The sequence below is a fragment of the Herpailurus yagouaroundi genome, unplaced genomic scaffold (genome assembly GCF_014898765.1).
Source record: "Herpailurus yagouaroundi ecotype Mexico unplaced genomic scaffold, PumYag 159, whole genome shotgun sequence".
NCBI lineage: Eukaryota > Metazoa > Chordata > Mammalia > Carnivora > Felidae > Herpailurus > Herpailurus yagouaroundi.
This window is the reverse complement of record NW_024412400.1, coordinates 24,917,586-24,943,782: the sequence shown is the minus strand read 5'-3', so window position 1 is coordinate 24,943,782 and position 26,197 is coordinate 24,917,586. Positions and strand designations below refer to the sequence as shown.

At 39.6% G+C, this 26,197-nt stretch overlaps 1 protein-coding gene across 2 annotated transcripts in view; it reads left to right on the top strand.

Annotated features, from left to right (window-relative positions):
* PLCL2 (phospholipase C like 2) overlaps window positions 1–26,197 on the top strand; it is a 197,632-nt gene that overhangs the window by 23,139 nt on the left and 148,296 nt on the right. The window contains exon 1 of one of the 2 annotated variants that reach the window (XM_040480117.1): window positions 23,989–24,163. The exons of the other annotated variant lie outside the window; for it this stretch is intronic. Within the exon in view, the coding sequence (XP_040336051.1) occupies window positions 24,083–24,163 (81 nt within the window). The 5' untranslated portion in view covers window positions 23,989–24,082. Of the gene's footprint in view, window positions 1–23,988; window positions 24,164–26,197 lie in introns of those variants that run through there. 2 annotated transcript variants of the gene reach the window in all.

Genomic DNA, 26,197 nt, shown 5'->3' with positions numbered 1-26,197 from the left:
AGATCGTGACCTGGCTGAAGCCGGATGCTTAACCGACTGCGCCACCCAGGCGCCCCAAAATGATGGTTTAAAAAAAAAAAAACAACCTTCATAAACCAAAGGAAAAAAAAATCTGGGCAAATTCATTTGTATGTTAATGACACCTCATATTTGCATAGTTCTTTAATCTCTAGGAGGCACATTTAACATCAGCTCAGTTTCCTTTCGCAACTATCTTGTGCAGTAGACATCATTTGGTGGCCCCCACTTTACAGGCGAAATGTGGGGCTCATGTGTACAAAGTCACATGCAGTCGCACAGAACGTTAGCAAGGCTGACCTTGGGCCCCAGAACCCCTGGCCTGCCGTCCGGCCCTCCTTTCACTCTCTTTCCATGCTGTAAGTACCTTCACACAGTTTACTCACATAAATCAGGAAGGTGGCACTTAATTCCTCACCCACTTAACTAACAAGAGACAAAAATAGAAACCCAGTATCATCAGCAACTAATCTTGGGGCAGCACCTATTTGAAGTGCTGAGCTGTATGGCTGATTGAGAAACCAGAACTTTTTTTCTGTTGTGAGGGCTCAGAAGTTCAGTGCCTTGAACATTTGTCTCTGGTCCACTGTTACTTAGAAAAATTAACTGCTTCACTGCTTCTTCTGATAAGGCAGAGCATCTGTGTGTCCTTGAAGTTAAAAAAATCACCGTTTTGCACTAAATTTATTTAGCAGGTTGGAGCTATTTGTCATTCCAAGAGAGCAACAGTATTACACCAGGCCATTCTGGAGGCCACCTGTTGCTTTCAAAAGCTACGTGGAAGGTGTGGCTCCCAGGTGGCTGGAGACCCTTCAGAATGTGGGGGCTGAGTTGTGCCAACTGTGCTGGGGCAGTACCATTCCCACGGTCATGTGACCCAGGGTGGAGCTGGTGCCGATGAAGGTCACAGACTGTCCTTCTCCGAGGGAAAGACTCCACTCTCTGGGCCAAGTCTGCATCCCTGACTCTCGGTGGGCAGTGCCCACACAAGGGGACAGTTGTTGGCAGGGAAATCTGAGGATGTCCATCCTGTCACCTCCCCACCAGCATCCTGAGCATATGGTCTCATCTCCTGCTTCTCAGAGAAACCCCTGAGCCTTTGCCTTAAGAGCTGTTCACCAGTCTTCCCTCTGTTATGGTCGGGGGCTGCCTGCCTGCCTTGCCAGCTGTCCCTGTGCCCCAGCTCCCATTCTCTCCCTCCTGTGCTTGTGTCTCCTCGGTCAGCATGCATACATGCTCACGTTCTTAAACAAGGAACGTAGGGGGCGCCTGGGTGGCGCAGTCGGTTAAGCCTCCGACTTCAGCTCAGGTCATGATCTCACGGTCTGTGAGTTCGAGCCCCGCGTCGGGCTCTGAGCTGATGGCTCAGAGCCTGGAGCCTGCTTCCGATTCTGTGTCTCCCTCTCTCTGCCCCTTTCCCGTTCATGCTCTGTCTCTGTCTGTCTCAAAAATAAATAAACGTTAAAAAAAAAATTAAAAAAACAAAAACAAAAACAAAACAAACAAGGAACGTAGGAGTAACTTTCCCTCCTCACTCTTCAGTTCTCTCTTCAGCTGGGTCTTGCAAAAGTGTCTGTGATCTGCTCTGTGTCCTTTTCTTGCATTTACTCCTCCACCATCTGCCACCGGTGAAGGTTATCAGGACTCACCATGCCATACTGTTACCAGCCCTGCTTCCCTTATCTCAGGCCTCATCCTGGACAGCTTTTCCACAGCCTTAGCTGCAGTTAACTAGGCATTCACTGATGAGTCTCCAATTGATGTCTGGAGTCAGATTTGCCCTGGAAGCCCCAGATATATCTGTCTGTTCAGCTCACTCAGCGCACTTCACTGCAGTGTGTTCAGATCTCGACTTCCTTTTCTTATCCCGCTCCCACCCTCCTCCCTGGTCCTTGTGTGGAGCTATTTAGTGTGGCAAATGGTACCATCATCCATCCACCTTTCTTTATGGTCAAAGAATCAGTCTGGATTAAAGAGTATTTTTTTTAAAAGGGACTGGAAAGCTTAAATTATAGCAAGCTCTTCTCTCACAAGAAAAATGCTTGCATTTACCTTTTTGTCTTTTTTAAAGAAATGATCAGTTCTAATACATGTTACTATTAAAATTTAAGTAAGTGCATGATTTCTGTGGCAAGAACATGGGCTGAATTGAACTAAAATGATCTAACTCATAAGTATAACTTTGTAATTTGCATTCTAAAATGGCTTGGTTGAAATTGGACAACTGATCTAGGTACTTATCTGCCTCTACCCTCAACCCCCATTAAATTTTGAGAGTCTCTTCCTACTTGCCATGAATTGATTTACTTAAAGTTACAAGGCAAAATTTAAGTTGTATCTGGCTCAGAACCATTTGTTTCTAATAGGAAAGGTGTTATAAGTTAGGAATGGGCATATTTGTGAGCCAGGGAGGGACAGTTTTTAAGCATTTTGAAACAGGGTATCCATATGTAGAATTTATTTTCTTTTAAGGTTTCAGTTTAGAGTCTAATCATCTTTAGACTGGAGCACCAATTCTTATTCTGGGACTCGTGATTTGCAATTTTTTCCCATTGATTTCTTCCTTTTTTTTTTTTAATTTTTTAAAAAAATGTTTACTTATTTTTGAGAGAGAGTGACTGGGGCAGAGGCAGAGAGGGAGGGAGACTGAGAATCCCAAGCAGGCTCTGTTCTGTCAGCACAGAGTCCCAACGCGGAGCTTGATCTCACAAACTGTGAGATCATGACCTGAACTGAAATCAAGAGTCAGACGTTCAACTGACTGAGCCACCCAGGCACTCCCCCACTTTTTTAAAGATTTTTTTTCCCCATTGATTTCTTTCCTGATGCTTTCAAATTAGTTTCTGTGAAGATTTTTGTGTGTATGTGTTCCAAGATATTAGTAAGACTTTGCTGCAGGTGAGTACCAGTGGGATAGAATGATGCTATGTATGGTCTGGAAGTCGCCACTGGAGTGACTCTCACGTTACAGAACTAGTTTTGTCCCCCTTTGATGGCCACTAAAGCGGGCCTCTCTTGCCTTGTGACCATGGACATCTGTCTCGTCTCACACTGGAAAATGCTAAGGGCAGCAAAGTACTTTGGTGCCCCAGCACTTCAGTTTTGCTTTCATCACTGAATTTGGCGAGACACAGAACCCCTAAGCCGGTTGTATAGCCAGGTCCTTGTTAATGAAAACATAGATTCCGCAAAAGCCTGGTGTGCCCAGCTGCAGGGATGCAGCTGCGTGAGAGGACAGAGCTCCAAAGGCTCAGCCAAGTCGAGTACCATACGGCCAGGTGGGGGAGGCCTCGCCAGTGGGGGAGGGTGGTGGTGAAGTTTTACTTCGGGGAAGTGTCAGGTTGCTTTTGTGGCTGAGTACAGAAGAGGCAGAACGCTATTGTAGACATGGCACTATGCGCTCAAGTTGCCTGTGTCTCTTCTGATATTTTAAAGCAGATCTTGGCAGGACAAGTCCCTTCAGCCTGCAGCTGGGCGAGCCCCTGGGCCTTCTGCATTTCAACCACCTGATGCTTTTCAGTTGTTGTGTGTGTATGTATTTTCAAAGAATTCGTCTTTCGAGGTCTCTTTTTGGAAAGTACAGTGGCCATGGATATACTTGAAGTGTAGGATTGTGGTGGTAAGAAAACCTTGATCCTGTGAAAGAAGGAGCATCTGGACACGGGCCAGCTAATTTGGCTTTGCCTCTGTGCTGAAAAGTCCCATGTGTCGTGAGCACTGTAGCTCTCCGTGTGCCTGTTTAGTGTCGTCAAGCCTGCCAGCCAGTAATCCTCCCCTGAAAACCGTTGATGCACTGACTGCACACAGAGCTGTCGGTTTGGCCAGGCCCGGGACTGTGACTTTTACTCCTTCCCCTTTTTGAGAGATCTTAACAAAAAGTGGGAGCAGACCGTGGAGTGCATTTGGTTAATAACACTGAGGACAAATGTGAGGAGAGTGTGTGCGCGAGAGTGTGCATGCGTGTTTTCAGAAAGGGAAAACCCCGTTTTTAGGGGGAGGAGCTTATGGATGGGTCGGCATATTTGGTGGTTTTCTGGCTCCCTGCATGTGAGTAAGGTCTGTCTTCCAGTTCGAGGCTTTGCCATCACTACGATGGATGCTGCTGAAACACTGGCAGTGCCTTTGCTCAGTTGCCGTCCTGGAAGCGCTGCGTGGAAGCAGAAAACCAAGTTGAACGGTGCGCTAGAGTCAGTGACACAGCTGTGGCAGCCTTTGTGCGGGCAGAAGCCAGGAGACTCCGAGAACAACAGCAGCACACCTTTGAAGGTGATTTTGGTTCTGGCAGCCTTGTGTTGAAATGCGTACTGAACCCCCCTTCGTGGCACAGATAGGCTGGGCGGTGCCGTCCTTGCCCCAGAAGGCCCAGGGTGTGTGGGCACAGGCCGTGATGAAAAGTGGATGGAACCGCAAGAGGTCTGGGGGATTTTCACACTCATCGCTCATGCCTGTGCCAGTCTGCTGGCAAAGTTGGGCTGTGATTCCACCCGGCACTACATGCCTTTCATTGTTAAAACGAAAACTAGAAGTTGAAGCTGCTTGAATGTTGGAAGACCAGGATCCAATGTCAGCTTCCTATCAAACCAAAGTAGCTGCCCTCTTAGTGCAACTTTCTGGTAATATCCGGTGTACTTTTTGTTTTATCTGCACTATTTAGATTTCTTTTATTATTTTTTTTCAGAAGCAACCAGTTAATTTTTGCATTTAAAGTGGGAGTGAGAGTATTATTTACAAAAATTTTAAATCTTCTATGTATGAGAAATGGGTTTCCAGTGATGGAATTAATTGCATGCAGAATTGGGTGGGTATGCGCGTACGTTTCTGAGAAGTTTTTGTCAGATTCCCAAAGGCATCTGAAATTTAAAAAGCATCCAAACAACTGATTCGGAACAAAGCTGTGCTATTGTAGCAGCCCCAGCTTGCTGTTTAAATATCCTCAGAATATGAACAGTATACAGGATCCCATTAGTTCTGTGCCCCATCCTCAGGGGCAACTGGAGGAAGGAAGGTGATGGGAAGGAAGAGGTCCCTACAAATGGAGTAGTTGCTGACAGGTGCCCATCACCCTCCACGCCCAGCAAAGGTACCACTAACCATCTTCTACTTTGAGAAGCATAATCCATATCTACACAGAGAGGCTTCTGGGACAGGAAGGACTTACGGTTGACCCTTGAACAATGCAGGGGTTAGGGACACAGATTCCAGTGCAGTCAAAAATCCATGTATAACTTTTGACTCACCCCAGAACTTAACTACTAATAGCTTACTGTTGACCAGAAGTCGTACTGATAACATAAACAGTTGATTAACACATATTTTGTATGTTGTATGTATTCTGTACTATTATAATAAAGGAAGCTAGAGAAAAGATGTTAAGTAAATCATAAGGAAGAGAAAATACATTTATAGTACCCTATGTATTGAAAAAATTGCGTATAAGTGGGCCTGTGCGGTTCAAACCCATGTTGTTCAAGGGTTAAGAATGTATGTAGCAACATTGCATATGGACTTTCATGGTCCTAGGCCCTTTTCTCTTTGTGGTCTCCTTCCTCCATTTAAAAATCAAATAAAATTATTACAACTATGCTGGTGTAAAGACAAAATTATTAATATTACATAGTAAAACATTCACCCTGATAGTTCTTTTTTTCCTTCTGATTTTAAAAGAAATTCAGACATTTTTGTGGGCCGCTAAAAACACTGTGGGCCTTAAACATCGTGTCTACTGTCCAATGGATAATTTGGCCCTGCCTGATGTGTGTAGACAATCCCCTCATTTTCTTTCTAAAATGTATGAAGAAGTGGAACATACAGATAGTTGTCCTTTTTATTTCCAATCTATTATTCTTGAGTAAAGTTGAGTTTTTGAGCATACTGCGAATTTAAATTTTGGAGAGATTTTTGCAATTCTTTGCAATTTGTTAATATGTAAATTGTATCTTCATTTTAGATTTTATTGTACTGTTAATTTTTGCAAATAAGTTCATTTTCAAAACTTTAACAAAATTTGAGTTTTAAATTTTTTTTTTTTCAACGTTTTATTTATTTTTGGGACAGAGAGAGACAGAGCATGAACGGGGGAGGGGCAGAGAGAGAGGGAGACACAGAATCGGAAACAGGCTCCAGGCTCTGAGCCATCAGCTCAGAGCCTGACGCGGGGCTCGAACTCACGGACCGCGAGATCGTGACCTGGGTGAAGTTGGACGCTTAACCGACTGCGCCACCCAGGCGCCCCCAAAATTTGAGTTTTAAAATGAAAAATTTACTCTGTTAACACCAGTAATTTATATTTGAGAGGATATACTCTTTTGAGTATATGCAATGGAAATATTTAGGCAGTCTTTCTAGTTTATGTCGTGATTATATAATAGTTTTTACATAATAAATTATTTTCTCAAATAAATTAGTTTTACCTAGGAACTTATGTAATGTCATTTCCTGATCTGACGTGTTTTTTATGAATTCTTTGAGTACAAATCTAAAAGATAGCAGGCAATAATTTGTGACTTGGAAATTTCAGAGTGGCCAGGGAAAGCATGCTAAAAATAGAAACTGTGTTTATTTACTCTCTGCTCCACCCGGTCTAAAATACAGCCATGTGGTTGCAGGCTTGGGGTGGCTGATGATGCCTTGGAGGGTGTTTTTTCTTTTTTTTCCTGTCACAGAGTTGAAGAAAGAGATCATCCTTTTAACTTTTGATTCCTGTTTCCTTTTTTTGGTAACTCAGATGAATTATTTTCACATGCTGTTATCTGTCAACAAATGAGTTTGACCATGTTAGTTTAGTTTTTGGTTCCTTATCATCTTTCTCTTTATTTATGTGTTTAAGCTCTGTTTCATGAAAGGAAATTTGAAATTGTGGGTTTTGCTAACAATTATACCTTAGAAATTTGTTAGTTTACAACAGAGTTTTCCGGGGTGCCTGGGTGAAGTGTCTGACTCTTGATTTCAGCTCAGGTCATGATCTCATGGTTCGTGAGTTTGAGCCCCACATCAGGCTCTGCACTCTCTCCCCTGCTCTCTCTGCCCCTCCTCCGCTTGCCCTCTCTGTCTCTCTCTCTCTAAAAATAAATTAAAGAAATTACTAAATTTTCTCGTGTCTTTCATGATAGTCTAAAAAGATAGCTGCTTTATTTGGTCATTGTGTTTAAAAGGGCCTAGAGAATGAGTTTAGTTCTTGCATAGATTTATCACCTAGGAAAGACACAACATCGTGGGACTGAGTATTAACCAGACAAGCCTGACATTTGTGTCACGGACCATGGGAATCCTGGAGAAGAAATGCACAGCTTAATGTAAAACCGTGACTATCAGAAAGGGAGCCCAGTGATACCATCAGTGGAATAGCCACACACAGTATTAGTCAGGCGCTTGAAGCGTGGGCCACTCTGAAGATGTTTTGCCCAAATGTTGTTGCTTTGTTACCTCTACGGCAAGGCATTAGGGCACCGATGATATCAGTTCCACAGAACACTGCTTCGGAAGGAGTAGTATGTGGCTTAGGCTTTGGAGTCACTTGCCTTGGTGTGAATCTAGGGTGGGGTCACCTACTAAACTTCGTTTCCTCTTCTCTAAAACAGGTATAATAACGGAATAGGCTTCACTGGATTTTTGTGAGAATTTATTGAAGACATATATGGAAAACACAACCTTCATAAGAATCAGTGACTGCTTTTGTACTCACTCACAGAATAATAGAAGAAACTTAACATTTAAGGAGTCATGCCCTTCAGGTGGAATCTGGCTGTTTACTTACCTTTATCATGACTCCACAAAAGAAATGTCAGTTCACTTCAGTGTATTTCATTTCAATTTATTTCAAAACACATTTACTGAATCTTCACTACATTTTTTTTATTTTAGTGATATCTATTAATTCCAGTAATTTATCCCAAATAATCTTTAAGCAAATAGAAGTGAAACCTAATTTGTGGGTACTATCAGGTTGTCATTCTAAGTGTGTATTTAATTCCCCTCTCCATTTCCTGGATTCTGTCTCTATTCTCTATGGAAAATAGACACAAATAGGATGGTATAGTAAACCCTTACGTACTCATCATCTAGCTTCAACAGTTATCAGCTCATGGCCAATCTCGTTTCCTCTGTAGTCCTACCCACTTGTCCCCATCGTGTATTATCTTTAAAAAAAATTTTTTTTTATGTTTATTTATAATTGTGTATTATCTTAAAGCAAGTCTCAGCAACCAACACTCTGAAAGCAGTTGGGGGATTTGGGCAGGGCACCAGTGGCGTCCACTGCTTGGTGAACTTCCGGGCAAAGGGAATAGCGTGAGCTAAGACCTGTGGATGGCATTGCATAACTTATTAGTGGGGTGAACAACTTGGCTGTCTTTGAGGCAGGTAGCCTCAGGGAGGAGGCGGTGGGGATCGAGGCTGCATACCAGGTTTTGGTTTGTTATACATTTTTGATGCTAGTCTTTAAAATAGCATGTCTATTCAGATGAAGATGGAATTAATAAAAATCTGATGGTAGCAGAGACCACTGGAAATACATAGTGTATCGATTTATTTTCTGATAATGCCTAAATTGGAAAATTATGGTAATGTGTGATAAGCACTGTGGCATCTAAGTTAGCTGGATATTGAAACAAGGTTATGTGTCAGCCGCCTTCCTATTTTTTTAGTTATATTATAATTATATTTATAATATAATATAATATAATATGATATGATATGATATGATATAATATAATTAATATAATATTGAACTACATTAACTTAATATATATTATATTATATTTAAATGTATATAATGTACTTAGTTATATTATAAAAGTAATGCTAGTAATTATAAAAGTAATCTTGGTACATATATGATGACATCCCAGAGTGCAGACATGGTTCTCACTGAGTCCCAGGAGTAATCTAGAAGGCTTGGGCTTGGGTTATCCATCTGTTTAACTTGGGTAAAAGTAGAAATATTTTACCAACCGAAGAGATCTTTTTATGTTCTTGTCTGATAAATTTAAACAGTTGTTATCCAAATTGATGCATATGAGCTGAGTTCTTGAGGTCATAACTTAAAATGTACACTCTTGGGGCACCTGGGTGGCTCAGTCAGTTGGGCGCCCTACTTCAGCTCAGGTCATGATCTCGCCGTTCGTGAGTTCGTGCCTCGCATCAGGCTCTGAGCCTGAAACCTGCTTCGGATTTGTTTTTAATATTTGATTTGGATTTGAATTTATGGAAATATTTTGCTTGTCACTTTTTTTTAAAATAGTCATATGGTGTTTCAAAATTGTATCACAACTGTGATTGATCTTCAACCTTAGAAGCTAAAAATGGATATAGAAGGATGATCACAAGTAGGTAAAATGGTAAATTTTGGTATTAGTGTGTTTGGACATCAGCGCTCTCATCAAAACACAAAATGCAACCAGTTTGGTAAAATTGAAGGTCATCTGGCATTATTTAGAAAATATTACTTGCTAGTGGTTTAACATTTGTAGAGTAGTTTTATTCCCAAGCACTTTGTTTCATAGATTCAAGTTTGTTATTTCCCCATAAGACTTCATGAGTTATATCAGTTTGCTCTACTATTTTTCTTTGAAGGGAACTGAGACCTATTTGGTTGTATAAGGTGATGAGCGACATTGCTCAAAAAGCTAAAAATAGATTTGTGGGCTCCTGACTGTGAAAGCAGGTGCTCTCTGCTGAGTTATTCTGCTTTCTTGCTGAAGAAATATTAACATACAATGACTGTGGCATGGATCCTAGTTAGGTCCATGAAAATGTACTTCCTCACCAAACCAAATCCACCATCCAAACAAACAAAACCTTTCTTGAGATACTGGTGTTGAAGATCGCCTCCTCCTGCCAGCTGAGTGTGTTCTCATTGTCCCCCACATCTGCCCCATCATGTCTGATGCTGGTACCAGGTTCTTGTCACCATATGCTTGGAACACTACAATAATTAATCTCCTTGCCCCGTCCTCTTCCTTGCTCCCCAATCCTTTTCGGATAGTTTTCAGATTAATACCATTATTACACTATTTTAAACATTTTTTCACTCAACAGTTCCATGATGATCTTTGCTTTTAGGCTGGAGCCCTGACCTTCATCTTGGTTTTCAGGATACCTCCCATCTCTCCTTGATGTCTGTCCAGGATCCTTTCCTCCTCGCCAATCCCTGTTGTAGCCAGCTTGGGCCTTGCAGACCGCAGTCACTTTACCATCCTTACTAGCATCCCTGTGGTTTTGTATGTTGTGCCCTACTCTAGAAATGCTCTTCCTTTCCTTTAGCAAGCCCAGCCCTTCAGTCGTGGGTGCTTCTCACTGGTTAGTTAAAATTTGATTATAAGGTATGCTGTATTCTTTAGATTATGAGACTCTTCTGTGGGCTTACTAAATGTCTTGATTCAGAAAATAGGATCACTGCCTAGTATGAGATGTGGCATAAAATTTTTCTTAAATCATATTGTCAGAATGTTGCTGAGATTCTATTATGATTAGTAAACAATTAAATTAATATTTTAATGGTTTACTGCTTTCTTCTATGTTTACCTGAAGCAATATCACTTTAGATTTGGCTGTAAGGAAATGTTTACATTTTGTCAAAGATTTTGAGAAATGTAGGGGCGCCTGGGTGGCTCAGTCGGTTAAGCGGCCGACTTCGGCTCAGGTCATGATCTCAGGGTCCGTGAGTTCGAGCCCCGCGTCGGGCTCTGTGCTGACAGCTCAGAGCCTGGAGTCTGTTTCAGATTCTGTGTCTCCCTCTCTCTGACCCTCCCCTGTTCATGCTCTGTCTCTCTCTGTCTCAAAAATAAATAAACGTTAAAAAAAAAAACTAAAAAAAAAAAAAAAGATTTTGAGAAATGTAAAGTGACTTTGCTTTGAGAACATGAAATTAAATCCAATTACTTATAGAAGAGGAATATTATAAATATATTTGTATATTTATAATTTAGATTTCATGAAGTCATTTTCATGATTGCATTGATAAAAAACAGAAGAAAACAAAACTTAGTCATTTTGTATAGGGTGCTTAAATTTTATGTGGAACTTTTTTCATCTATCTATTTTTGTTTTTAATTAAAAATATTTTTTTAATGTTTATTTTTGAGAGAGAGAGAGAAGACAGAGCACAACTGGGGGAGGGGCGGGGAGAAAGGGAGACACAGAATCCGAAGCAGGCTCCAGGCTCTGAGCTGTCAGCACAGAGCCCGATGTGGGGCTTGAACTCACAAACCGCAAGATCATGACCTGAGCCCAAGTCGGACGCTTAACTGACGGAACCACCCAGGTGCCCCTCTATCTATCTATTTTTAAAGTAAGCTCTACACCCAACATGGGACTTGAACTCATGACCCTAAGATCAAGAGTCAGTATGCTATACCGACCGAGCTTAGTATGGAACTTTTGGTGTACATAGTACTTATGAGAAGTTTTTTGTTTTAGTTTTGAGTTTGGGAGAAAGTAGTTGGAGAGAAAATTAAGGTAACTCTAACAGATTTTAATATAGTCAGTAAATTTTTCATGAGAATAATAAAGCGTATTGTGTGTGTGTATATGGAGAAATATATTTAACAGCGAGCAGAGAAACTAGGGAAAAGCATACTAGTTTGATTAAATTTTCGTAAATATTAATATTATCTAGGAGAAAGATAGTTTTTCAAAGGATATATTCCTTATGTTCACCCATCATTAATTTTAGTATGTTGAATTTAATTTTGAGCTTATTAATTAGAGTATTAATGTACTTCCAAGATAAGTTAAATTTTAATTTTCAAGTTTTTTTCTCTTGGTGGTCCAATTTTACTGGTCTAGAATTTGTGGTATTAAAAATAAGATATCTTTATTTTTTTGAATAGAGTTTAGGAAATCTTAGTTTTTATGAAATTACATTATAATAGAAATGAATGATTAAAAATTCCTATAGAGTTTGTTAGAGAATCTTATTGTTATAGGATTTGAAGAGACCGTGGTTTAAAGATTGAAAGGTAGATTCATAAAATATCACTTAAAGTTGTAAACAACACTTTCAATTTAGGAAAGAAAGATTTCATCTGCATACAAAGCTGCATTAATAGATATTAGAATAAATCAATTAAAACATACTTTTTATAATGTGGTAAGGAAAAACTAACATAAACCAAACAATGCATAACATTAGTGAACGTTCTTCTATGAAGTTAAATGCTTTTGATTCAAGACCTGGAAGGTGCTTAAGTCTTCATTGAAATCTTCATATTTATTCTCACCGTGTCTTTTTTATTTTAAGCTGAGAGCTCTCAGTATTAACATCCACACTCACTTTGTGCTGATATTTAGCCAAAACCTAACATAAAATCAGCATGTATTTGCTGGTAGATTCTCTGAAATTTTTCACCACATATTTCATGTTAGAGTCATCCATGCTCCATAGTTCATGAGTTTTTATGGCACTGGAACTTCCCAGTTTAGATATATTCTCTGGTTGTATAGGTAGGTTTATTTGCTGCTCTAATATTTTTCCTTTAAGTTTTATCACTGTTTCCTCTTCTTATTTAGGTGGTGTTTCATCTCTGTCACTAGGAAATTTCTATTGATTTATTCTGTTTACGCTGTTATTCCTTTCAAATTCATCGTTTGCAGTATGGGAAAATTTGATTATTTTTAAAAAGGTCATCTTTACATTGTTTGGGTCAAGCCAGGTTTGGTGGAGGGAGAGGACAGTGCCCATCCATTGTCCACCCATCTCCCACTCACAGCTTTGTGCAAGAGGAAAGATGAGAGAGAAAAAGAGGGATACCCCATTCAGTCTACGTTTAGAAACATGGAACGGAATAAATATCATGAAGAAAATCCAGGCCTAACTTGATTATACCTCAGGAAGTAATTCATGGGCATCTAAAATAGTCAGCCAAGGTTTCCATTATTTTTACTTAATTAACTCAAAGCATGCTTAGTAAGAGCCTATAATCTTGAAAAGCATTTCTTGTTTTGATCTGACTGAAAGGTTTTTTGTTGTTGCTGATTTTTGCTGATCATAGCCTACTTTAATACGATGCAAAGCATCAGAATTAACAAGGTACAAATTGACTCAGGAAACCTGCCATACTAGGGAATAGACAAATCTGAGGAAGGATGTAGAATATGGAATGAAAGATTATTCAGCTTTTTAAAACAACAAATAACCAAATATTTTGCTTTTGAGCTGGTTGTTTTTCACTGTTTTGATCAAGAAAATGTAATATCCCTTGCTGTTAGAGGTTTTGCTGGAGCTAATGGGTTTCTGTAGTGAACAAATTCAATTCTACTCAAAGTATCTTTACTGAAGTATTGAAGAAGGGAAATAAAATGGTTCATGGGGTGAAGAAATGGTCAAGAGGGAAGGTGTCTTTCCTGGCACTGTTTCTCATGGAAAAACATATTCTGCAGTTTGGGATTCAAATTTGTTACTACCAAAACTCCAGGAATAATTTACCACCAAGAGCATCCAGTCTAAAGAAAATTAATACCATCTGTATAAAGACTCAGTGATATTATGGCATCAAATGAATGTGCTTCATATAACTCTATCATCTTTTCATTTAGAGGAGAAGTCCAAATTGTTGATGATGAATGTTGGAGTTATTTTGATACAAATTACTTAAAGAGACTTAAAATATAAATATGTTTTCAACAGAATTTTGAAGGGTAAAAGATAAAGATAGTTAAAATACTTGATTTTTCCTCATTGGTGTTCAAGTCTGTATGGTAAATTATATCTTAGGCTCTCTTCTCTCTTTTGTGATATTAGCCATGTGTCATCCTGTACCTCAAAGGGTAAAGGAGCAACTTGTGTGTTCTTTATCTCCTCCTTCCTCTTGCCTGTGTTCTTTGTCTCATGAGCTCCTTGGAGACTCATAGTTTCCTTAGTAGGTTGCCTGGCAGTGACTGGAGAATGAGATAGCTATGCTATAAAAGGCTCTTCCTTCCCTGGCCTGGCCTTTTCCTGGTACTTAGCCCTTTTCTGTCCTTCGTAATGCGGATGTGCATAGGATACGGTCCCATTTTGTTAAGGACATACATCCTCCATGTGCTAGTGGATTGATCTTCCTTTCAGTTGGGTCAGGTCTGAAGGGTCTTTTTAACCTTCTGTTATCTGGCCACCTAGCGAATAAATATAAGAATTAGTCCTATAACTATACTCAGCAGTAATCAAGAGTTTTAGTTTTTTTGGTTGTGTTTTTGGCCCAAACATGCTTTTGTGGTTATCTACTATATCTAACTGTATAACAAACTGCCTTAAACTTAGTGGCATGAACAGTAACCCTTTTATTATGATCATGGATTCTTTGGGTCAGCAGTTTGGGCAAGACACATCTAGGGTGTCTGTCTTTGCTCACCAATGTCTGGGCCTCAACTGGGAAGACTTGAATGGCTGGGTAACTCAAACACATGGGGCTTCCCTTCCTAGTTGGCTTACTCACACCCATATTGAGCACCTTGGTGTGGGTAATGGGAAAATTGGGCTCAGCCAAGTGCCTGTGTGTGGCCTTTCCAATGTGATGGTCTTAGGTGGTTGAATAAGCCTTCCAAGAGAACCAGGTGGAGCCTTCGTGGCCTCTGTGACCTAGCCCCAGAGGTCACACTGAGTCACTTCTGTTGCATTCTTCTAGTTACAAGTGAATCATTGGCCAGCCCAGATGCAGGGAGAGGGGAATGAGACCCTACTTTTTGATGGGACAGTGCAAGGTCACATGGAAAAAGACCATCTAGCATGAGGGACATTGTAGCAGTCATTTTGGAAATTTATGCAAAAGAGGAAACTACATCTTGATATTTTGATTCTACAATGCCAGATTTTTATTCTGTGAATCATTCAAATGTCTTGTAAAAAATTTAGTATTATGTAGAAAAGACTTTAGATGATTGCCTGATTATTCTCCTTTTAACCTGCTTGTGTTGCTATCTGACTTTTTATATGACTTTTGTATAACTGAAGAATCAAAGGACGACTGTTCAACAGTCTCATACCCTTAATCTGAGAGGCTAAAGACTGTAAAATTGTGCTAGTTTATTACAAGGAGGAGCAGATTGTCACCATGAACTTTGCAATCAACAAGGCATTTAAACCAGGAAGATAAAAGAAGAGACATGTTAAAATAATGGCAATTTTTGTGTGTGCGGAAAGTAGTCTTTTAGATAATGTGTGAAAACTCCCCTTAAGGCTAGTGACTATGCTGCTTCCACATAGTAGCCCCAGAGGGCCACACATTGGGGTTTTAGCACTGGCTTTCCACCACCTTAATAGTGAGGGTAATGGGGCAGCATCATGTGTTCCACCGAGTGCTGAGTTATCATGACCTTCTGTGTTGGAGGAAAGAAAGTTAATGTGACAACCTGGGAAGTTACTTCACCTCACTAGGTCTAGATTTCATATCTGTAAAGTGTGGGGTTGAAATCTCTCCTGGCTATATAATGCTTTGAGTTTATTGTTCTTGCACTTACCTGGGACTGGAATAAGGCAGTCATATGGCAGCTCAGAGTTAATATTAAATTTGGAAGTACAAGGGTCATTCAGTTAAGTTTTAGAAAGTTATTAAATTATAATCACCTGGCAACATTTATACACCTGTATTAAATAATCCCAAAGGTGAAATAGAAATACTGGAAGAAAACTCTGGATTAGGTAAATTTTTTAAAAAGATGTGGGCATCATTCTTAAATTTACAGTATTTATAAATCATAATACTTAGTATGAAATATCGTAGGTAAAATTTTTAGTTTTATTCCTTTGAATCAAAAACCTGAATTTACTCATTCAGAGCCTGAATTTAAATTACTAAATAACACTTTAATAAGAAATGGTGCAATAGAGGTTCTGGGGCTTTGTTCCTTAAGTTTTCAAATTTATTAAAATAACGTTCATCCTACCTTTTTGTAATCCACCGCATATATAGTTATGTCCTTCTTTTCATTACTCGTATTTTTTATTTGTCCTTTCTTTTTTCTAAATTAGGCATGTCATGGTTTATCAATTTCATAATCTTTTTTTTTTTTATGTTTGCTTATTTTAGAGAGAGAGAGAGAGAGACAGAGTGCAAGAGCGCAGGGGCAGAGAGAGAGGGAGACACAGAATCTGAAGCAGGCTCCAGGCTGGGAGCTGTCAGCACAGAGCCCATTGTGGGGCTTGAACCCATAAACTGTGAGATCATGACCTGGGCTGAAGTCAAAAGCTTAACTGACTGAGCCACCTGGCACCCCAGTTTCATAATCTTTTTAAACAAGGTTTATTGATCTTCTCTGTTGCTCTGTTGTTACCCTTTTGTTACATTAGTTTCTAGTTTTATCTTTTTTTGTCCTTATTTCTTTTTCTTTTCTTTTTTGAGTTTTTTTTTTTTTTTTTTTTTTTTACTTTTAAAGTTGTATGCTTAGCTCCTTAATATTTTAGTCTTCCTTTATGTTATTCATTCTGTGGTTTGTATAGTTGGCTTATAAAAAATACATGCTTTTTCTGACTGACCTTTTTGGAGTCAGGTTGAGCAGGCGTCTGTCTTCCTGGAGATGCTTCCTCCTGGAGATGCTTCCCCCAGAGTGAGGGAAGAGTGAGGAGGAGTTACCTTAAGTAGCAGTGCATGAATAAACGTTCTTCCCTGGGAATCCTCACTGCAAAGATTCTGTGAATATGGACTTCAGAATGGTATTTTCTGGAAGCTGTGGCAGAAGAATAGACAAAACAATTGGAAATACATTCAGGCATATTATGAAATAAATAATACCCATATGTGCCACCTATATGGCATCAGTCTAAAATTTAGTCACCAGAAATGGAATCACCAGAACCGTTTTTTCCCCCTCACTGCCTCTGAGAGTGAAAAAAATCAGTGAGACAAAGAGCCTATGTGTTTTAAACAAACTGAAATAATTTGTCCATAATGTTTTGTTAATGGTACTGTTTATGATTTAGTTACTTTATTACCTGAAAAAACATCTACCAACAATAGCATGTAAATGTGACAACAGATGCTTGAGTCACTTGATTATGGATTCCAGATTCTTCAGTCTTGTTATTTAGAAGACCAGTGGCTTTAGATATCATTTAACTTTTTTTAAAAGTGTTTATTTATTTATTATTTAAAAAAATGTTTATTTATTTATTTTGTGTGAGAGTGAATGAGTGCAGGTGTGCGCGTGTGCATATGAACGGGGGAGGGGCAGAGAGAGAGGGAGAAAGAATTCCAAGCAGGCTCTGTAGAGCCCAGTGCAGGGCTCTATCTCATGGGAGATCATGATCTGAGCCTAAATTGAGAGACATTTAACTGACTGAGTCACCCAGGTGCCTCTCATTTAACTTTTTAAAATGGCATCTATTAGATATATTGTTAATCCTTGAATGTTTTTCTCCTTTTATAGATGAATAAGAGATAGCATTGTATTAGCTCCTAGAATATTCCACATATATATGTTGATTTTATTATTTAATATGATTATATGGTAAACTTCTATTTATTTGTTGAGGCAATGAACAACTAGAAAGATGAACCAAAAGTTTAAAAATCAGATATGGAGATTAGAGAGAGTGAGAGAGAGCACTCAAGAGAGCAAGAAACAAGCTCCCTGAGCCTTGTAAGTGACCCTTGCACACTGGCTTGGCCATTGGTGGCGGTACAGAGGGCCAGCCTTTAGGGAGAATGTGCTCACAGAATTCAGGAGTGCAGATGCTTGTGTGGGGTTTTTATTTAAAATTAAAATAGATTTACTTATTTAACTGGAGGCCACCCAGTTCCTCAAATACTATCAATAAATAAGTGTTACTGTATTGGTAACCACTGTGTTATAACCACCACTACATGAGAATACAATAAAGCATTTTGAATTCAGTTTCTCAATATCAGATCATAATCTATGAATATGTTTTGTTATTCTGTTTATAGTTTTTCTTTATCCTTGCCATTTGTTAGAAATTTAGTGTGATAACTGCCATTAAAATTATATCTCACCTTCAATTAAAGTTTGAATTAGGAATTTCATTCCAGAACAAAATGGGTCAAAGCCATTTAAAAAAGAAGGTGCTTAATATTTTGACTTAAAAGCATCTTTAAGGGGCGCATGGGTGGCTCAGTCAGTTGAGCCTCCGACTTCGGCTTGGGTCATGATCTCGTGGTTCACGGGTTTGAGCCCCGCGTCGGGCTCTGTGCTGACAGTTCAGAGCTTGGAGCTTGCTTCATGGATTCTGTCTCCTTCTCTCTCTGCCCCTCCCCTGCTCATACTCTGTCTCTCTCACTCTCAAAAATAAAGGAAACATTGAAAGAAAACACCTTTAAGCATTACATGTTTTATTGTATTTAATAATATTTATTTAATCTAGCCCATATGATAATTTTTTCTAAGGGAAGGGGGTCAGGTGGTCCACTTCTTATATATGTGTAGGTAGCAAGAAATACCTGCTGCCTAGTAGGTAGAGAAATGCTGGTCAGATATTTTAATCATATCTTTTAAAATGGACAGTTCCACAATAAATTTGCCTTAGTAGAGAATCTTTCTTTTAAGTAATTAGTGCCAAAGCTTTAATATAAAAAAGCTTTAAATATAGTGACCGAAGGGTCAAGGAACTGGTATATTGGAAATGTGATTTACCTGCTTTATGGAGGACTGTAAATTGGTGACTCCCTAGCCATTCTTGGCAAGCTGGCGAAATATCTAATAAGTGGTAAAATCATTGAACACATGAGCTAAGAACAGTCTTTTGAGAAATACGGCATCTGGATTTCCCTAAGAGGAGATCTTATTTCACCATGCTTTCAGAATTATTCAAAGGCTGAGTGGGGATGTGGATGAGAAAAACAGGAGATGCACTTCTGCCTGTATTCTAGAAAAAGATGTGAAATAGAAGTGTGACAGACTTTAAAAGAAGAAAGTTCTAAATTCCCAGGATATCACTATTCATTTTCATATGCGAGTGCAAAAATGTTTTCTAAAGACAGATGCAAATCATTTTAGCATGATCTTTTACCACTGCCTCTTTCTATTAATTAGGCAATCATCAAGAGAGAATTTGATCATGAAGGGTCCAAATAGAACAATTTTCTATTTATGTAAGGACACAGGAAATACTAAGATAGCTGTGTGGAAGATTCACATCCAGGAAACTGGTAGCTGTGGGGGAAAAAAAGTTGCTTTGATTTTAGTAGGTTGGTTAAGTTGTACATATTTTTAGCAGGACGAGAAAAGAGAGAGAGAGTTGCATGCCACTATTTGAAAAGAATGTGATACAACAAAAACTATTTTTAATCTGTGGTGGGTAAGAGGAAAATTCATGCTTTTTAATGGTTATGAACTTAGAAAATTAATTCCTGCAAAGCAGAATCTTCACTGCTAGAATAGAATTTGGCTTTGCAGTTTTTGTTATGTTAAAACTTATTCAATAAGCAGAATTTTAGTATTCAAAATTCACTGCAATTTAGAGTTTGCAATAGAAATGCTAAATTAAGACCTATTTTAAGATACAACCTCCCTCAAAATTTTGAAAGAATTCTGAAGTTTTGAAATGGTCTAAAAATGTAACTCTAAAGATTTGAAATCTCCTCATGTTTTTCTAACTGGATAGATCTTTCTTAGATAATGCATTGTGTCTCTTAATGCTCATAAAAGATTCTTTCCTTGGTCAAAAGAAATCATTCCTAAGATTTTATAATTCCGCCAAATATGGCTATGGAGGAGGCTATATTTAGGAAGTTAATCTTCCTATGCATGTATTTGGTAATAGTATAATATGTATAAGAGAGGGCTTAGAAACTTTGGTGTTAGGTGCTATTGAAATGTATACTGCCAGTATATTTCTGTCAATAGAAAAATCACAATTGGCAATGGGCAAATGAAGCATTCTGTCTATAAATGGGCACAGAGTCCTTTCTTAGCCCACAATAATTAAAATGAGCGTATTATGTTTTAGGAAGAAAATCTTTTTAGAGACAGCTAAATATGCTACCTCAAAAGAAGTAATCAAATTGTGGGATTTAATTAAAGACCCTTTCATCACTCTTCTGTGAAGGCATCTATTGATACTTTGGACAAAAAGCTTCTGGAGGCAAAATTTTGCATATGGAGCCCTGATTTCCCTATTGATAACTTGCTGTAAAATTAGAATTAGAAAAGGGTTTATTGGAGAAAATAGCAACCCCTCTTTAGTAAATAACCTAAGATAAACAATCTTTAAGAATGAATTTGAAACATGACTAAGTATAAGAAAATGTTTTAAGCACTTAAAATCAGCTCACCTCCTGCCCCCTCCTCCAACCTTTGATTGAAATATGATTTGTGTGGGACTCCCCAACTAGCCAGGGTGGGTCAGTCTCCTTGAAACATGTAAGGCAGGCATCTCAGTCCTTTGCCCCTCACTGGAGGGATAAGGCAAACCTCCTTGCCACTGTGGCTACTTGCCACTCTAGTGATTTGAAGGTAGGGGTGGGGACAGGCAAACAGTCTGAGAGGGTGTGTGTGGTGTGTGTGTGTGTGTGTGTGTGTGTGTGTGTGTGTGTGTGTGTGTGTGACATCAGGAAACCTGGTTGTGAGCACTGGGGAGGGCCAGGCAGCTCTCGGCTGTGAAGGGAGCAGGAGCACAGCAAGAGAGCAGAAGCCTGGAGGCTGGTGAGTGAGAGTGGCCAGGGGTGCGTACATGGACACCCGGATTTCCATCCACTGCCTCCTCTTATTATATGAAGGATCTTTAGCAGAGAGCTGTTAGAGCCACCATAGCACTCACCTCTCATTGGACTTTTGTCCACAAGGAATTTTGTTTCATTGAACTCCCAGTCTTTCTGTGTCAGAAACACCCAGTGGCATGGGGCTTAGTTCAGTTGCCTCACACAACTGCTTCTGTTAGTTTTGCCCTTAAGTAAACATCAGTTCTTATTTTTCATCACATTTGGTGAATTTTCAGCCATTATTTCTTAAAACATTCTTTTTTTTTTTTTTTTAACATTTATTTATTTTTGAGAAGAGTGAGACAGAGCATGAGCTGGGGAGGAGAGAAAGAGGGAGACACAGAATCTGAAACAGACTCCAGGCTCTGAGCCGTCAGCACAGAGCCCGACGCGGGGCTCGAACTCACGGACCGCGAGATTGTGACCTGGCTGAAGTCGGACGCTTAACCGACTGCGCCACCCAGGTGCCCCATTTCTTAAAACATTCTTATTGCTCCTTTCTCTCTTTCCTGTCCTTCTGGAACTCCCAGCTGGTGGGACTGGTGGTGTCCTGGAGCTTTCTTAGTCTGTGCTGATTTTTCTTCATTCTCTTTTCCTTTCTGCTTCTCAGACTTGGTGGTATCAGTTGACCTACCTTCAGGTTTGCTGATTCTTTCTTTTGCTTACTCAGTGAAAATTTCATTTATTTCTTGTACTTTACAAACCCAGAATTTCTATTTGGTTCCTTAAAAAAAAAAAATAATTCTTGTCTACTTACTGATAATCTCTTTTGAACGAGACATCATTTTCCTTTAGTTCTTTGTACATGGTTCCCTTTAACTCTTTGAGCATATTTAAAATAGTTCACTTAAAGTCTTTGTCCAGGGGTGCCTGGGTGGCTCAGTCGGTTAAGCATCCAACTTTGGCTCAGGTCATGATCGCACGGTTTGTGAGTTCAAGCCCATGTTGGGCTCTGAGCTGTCAGCACAGCTTTGGAGCCTGCTTTGGATTCTGTGTCTCCCTCTTTCTGCCCCTCCCCTGGTTAAGCTCTGTCTCTCTTGCTCTTTCTCTCTCTCTCTCTCTCTCTCTCTCTTTCTCACTCTCTCTCAAAAATAAATAAACATTTATAAAATTAAAAAAAAAACAAAACAAAGTCTTTGTCTAATTAGACCAATGTGTGTGCTTCCTCAGGGACAGTTTCTATTAGTGGCCTTTTCTCCTCTGTATATGAACCATATTTTCTTATTTCTTTACGTGCTGTGTAATTTTTTGTGTGTGGAAAAATAGATATTTTTTTTTTAATTTTTTTTTTCAACGTTTATTTATTTTTGGGACAGAGAGAGACAGAGCATGAACGGGGGAGGGGCAGAGAGAGAGGGAGACACAGAATTGGAAACAGGCTCCAGGCTCTGAGCCATCAGCCCAGAGCCTGATGCGGGGCTCGAACTCACGGACCGCGAGATCGTGACCTGGCTGAAGTCGGACGCTTAACCGACTGCGCCACCCAGGTGCCCCAAAAATAGATATTTTTAATATTGTAGCGTGGCAACTCTGGAAATTAGATTCTCTTCACTCCCCAGGGTTTGTTGCTACTTGTAGCTGCTGTTGCTTGTTTTGTGACTTTCCGTGCCAATTTTGAGCAGTCTGTATTCTTTGTCGTGAGTCAATGCTATCTCTATTCTATTAGCTTAGTGTCTCTCTAGTGATCGGATAGGCATTGATAACTCCGCCTTAGCCTTCACCTCCTGCATGCACAGAACTCGAGGGTCAGCCAGAGGTGAGAGTTTAAAGTTATCTCAGGGCTTTCCTGAGCAGATACTTAGGCCCATGCCTGCACTTGACTATCTAGATTCCCAGGACTATGTCTGATCGTTTTAGTCAAAAGCTCTACCACTGAGCTATACCCCCTCTTTGTGTGATCTTTTTAAAGCGTTTGTTTGACAAAGCATCTCAATCCCCAAATTTTCTTCCCAAGCTTATTGGTTAGTTCATTGTTTACTCCAACAGTTATTTATTGTCCCAGGCAGCAGCTACTAGTATATTTACTTTTGAGTGTTTTTGACAACTCCCTGGGGCAGCCGCCTCAGCTTTGGTAGAGTCCCAAGTTAGGAGAGCTGTGGCGGAGCCTGGAGCCCTTCAAGCTGAAGCGACCAGGCAGATCACAACACACAACCACACTTCTTTCAAAACAAACTCCACTCTGCTTCATCTGGTAATGGTATCTGTACTGGGAATATGGGCTTCTTTCTTCAAGGCTCTTTGCTGAGCTGGAGAGCCGGGGATGGTGCCAGGGTAACTTATAATACCACAAAGTGGCCGGCTTTTCCTGCTGAGATCTAGCTGTTTTTTATTAAGTGTTCCCCTGGTTCCCCTGGTTGCTGCAATATTTTGGTGGTTTCCCAGGTTTAACAAAGTTGATTTTGACAGTTTTGCCAGTTTATTTGATGCTTTTATGGAGCAATGAACTTTTGGAGTTCTCTACTCTGCCGTTTTCACTAATGTCGTTTACCATCTGACTTTGATTTTATATAGGCTGCTATCAACTTCAAACAGAAACTGCGTAATTTAAACTCAGTCTAGCTCTAAACCTTTCCTGATGAATCTTTCTCACTAATATATATATTTCTCAATGTATATATATTTCTCTCTCTCTATGTATATAATAGACTATGGTCTATAGGCATATCTAGAGCAATTTTATTGATTTTTTTCCAAGTTAATGTAATAAAAATTTAAGATCTGATGTCTTTTTAATAAGATTCCCTTGCACAACAATAAATAAGATAAAGCTTAGAGAATCCTAACAATTGCTGCAAGGTTCAACTTTCCCAGAACTTATCTAATTTCTAAATAAATATTGTTCACTGCATCTCTTGTATGTATTATTTGATTGATGACTGTCTTATCCACCAGTCTAAGAATCCTCTAATACAAAGACAGTCTCTGTTTTTATCCATCTCTGTACCCCTAACACTAGGCCTGATGCCTGGCACATAGTAGGTGCTCAAGAAACGTTAGTAGAATGAATGAATAACTATAGGGGCTGTTAGATGAAACACTATGGAGTGAAGACCTTTATGACTTGAATTATCTAGACCTTTAAAATCATGGAGTTACAGGAAATCTTCCTGGGTCAAAGAGTACATATTCAGGTTTTATCCTTAGTTTTTGTGGCTTACTTAGAAAGTACTAAACGCCATATCCTATAGGACCCATCTCTTTTAATCACTTTCTGTTAGACTTTCAGGATAAATTTTTTCTCTGTATTTAAATGAATACAAAATGCTCTTAGGTCATATGGTATCTTTAACAAAAAGAGTGAAATCTAAATTAGAAGTCTAGGGTTTTAGCATTCTGAGCCTCGGAACTGTCAGCTTTGTGAACAGGTTAAGTTTTTCATAACCTTCAGTCACCCACTGATTGTGCCTGTTCGGGGACATTGGCACAGAAAATGAAGGATGATGGATGTCCCCCTTGGCTCTGTAAGGGCCATTGCTGTTTCCAGGGAGGATAGAAGATGGTTTACCCGCGTTGTCAGTGTAAGTCCGTGATACTCTTGAAGGAACAGTTCTTACTGGGTATTAGAAGTTACCTTTAGGTCTGAATTTCAGATTTTGTTCCGCTTTACTTCATGTATATGGAAGTAAATATACTTAAATCTATTAAATCTACTAAATATAGGTTTTTTTGTTCCTGTCTTTGTTATTTAGTGTGAATGACCTAAGTCACTATGGTTAATTGGCATGTTTTATTGGGACACCTATTTACCTTAACCAGTTCAAGTTATAAAGATGAGCTTTATTGTTCATTTTGTTTATTGTGGTTATCCACTGTACCTTTTTTTGGTTTTTTATTAAGATGTAATTCCCATGCCGTAAAACGCACCCTTTTAAAGTGTACATTTCATTGGTTTTTAGTATATTCACAGTTGTGCAACTGTCACCACTATCTATCTAATTCTAGAACATTTTTATCTTCCCTGAAAGAAATATCTTGCCCATTAGCAGTCACTCCCAGCTCCTGGTGACCATAAATTCACTTTCTGTGTCTTTAAATTGCCTATTTTGGACAGCTTATATAAATGGAATCATACCCTATGTGATCTTTTGCAACTGGCATGTTTTGCTTAACATAATGTTTTCAAGGTTCTTCCTTGTTGTAGAATGTAGTACCAGTACTTTATTCCTTTTTATGGCTGAATAATGTTTCATTATCCAGATTTGCTACATTTTGTTTGCCCATTCATCACTTGATGGATATGTGGGTTATTTCCACCTTTTAGCTATCATGAATAATGCCACTGTGAACATTTGTATATATTTGTGTGGACATGTGTTTTCACTTCTCTTTGGCTATAAACCTAGAAATGGAATCGATGGGTCATATATGGTAACTCTGTGTTTAATTTTCTAAGGAATTGACAGATGTTTTCTAAGGTGGCCCAGGTGACTGTTTAAAGTTCACAAAACAAAGGACTGGCCTACTCACACTTCTTTATTTAGAAAAAAAATTTTTAATGTTTACTTATTTTTGAGAGAGAGAGACAGAGTGTGAGGGGGGGAGGGTCAGAGAGCGAGGGAGACACAGAATCTGAAGCAGGCTCCAGGCTCTGAGCTGTCAGCACAGAGTCCTCTGCGGGGCTTGAACTCAAGAACCCCGAGATGATGACTTGAGCTGAAGTCGGATGCTTAACCCATTGAGCCACCCAGGCGCCCCTGCCAAAGCATGCACCCCCATGGAGCACTGTCTCTGGAGGGCCTGGGATATTCCCGGAAAAGGGTCAGAGACCCTTATTAAACAATGACAAAAGATTGAGAGCTTTTAGTATGCTATCTAATGTGAATTGCAAAGAGGAGGATACGCAGCATGTTTGCACACTTATTTTGCTACAAACCACTTTTCAAAGGGCAGCTTACAGGATGTAACACGCTTCCATTCCCCGATGCAAGTCTGTTTTCCAAGTGAGAAACTGAGGTCTAGGGAGGCAGCCAAAGTCTCCATGTTAATTAATTTCATAATTGCTGAGGGAGCACCTCCCACCTGCTAACCTCAGTGTTAGGCACCGGGGAGACAATGACAGTAATATGGGACAGGCGACTCCAGCACTGGGTGAGTAGTAAGTAGAGGACAGTGCATTGAACCTGGGGCACCTGTGGATGTGACAGTAGACCAGTTGGAGAGACAGATTTTGATTCTGTGAGTAATAATTGAAGCCAGGGACTGGATGAGAGCACCCTAGGGATGAGGAGGCAAGGATAGACCATCAGTATTTAAGGGTGCACAAAGAGCAGCCCCAGATGGAGACCAAGGAGGAAAGAGGAGGAAGAATTGGGACAGGCCAAGGGCTGCCTTCTGATAGTGCAGAGAAGCAGCACAGGCCACAGAGGCGGAAGCCTGTGTTCTGAGTCCTGCCTGCCTTGCTCACAGGTTGTGTGACACTGGCTACGTGTCACTCTAATTCGCGAAGGTTTGATTCATAAAAGGGCTGTAATTGTAAACCTACTTTATCAGCTGGTAGTGAAGCCTTGATAAAGTTTGCACGGTTCGAAGGATCATACTTGGCATACACGAAG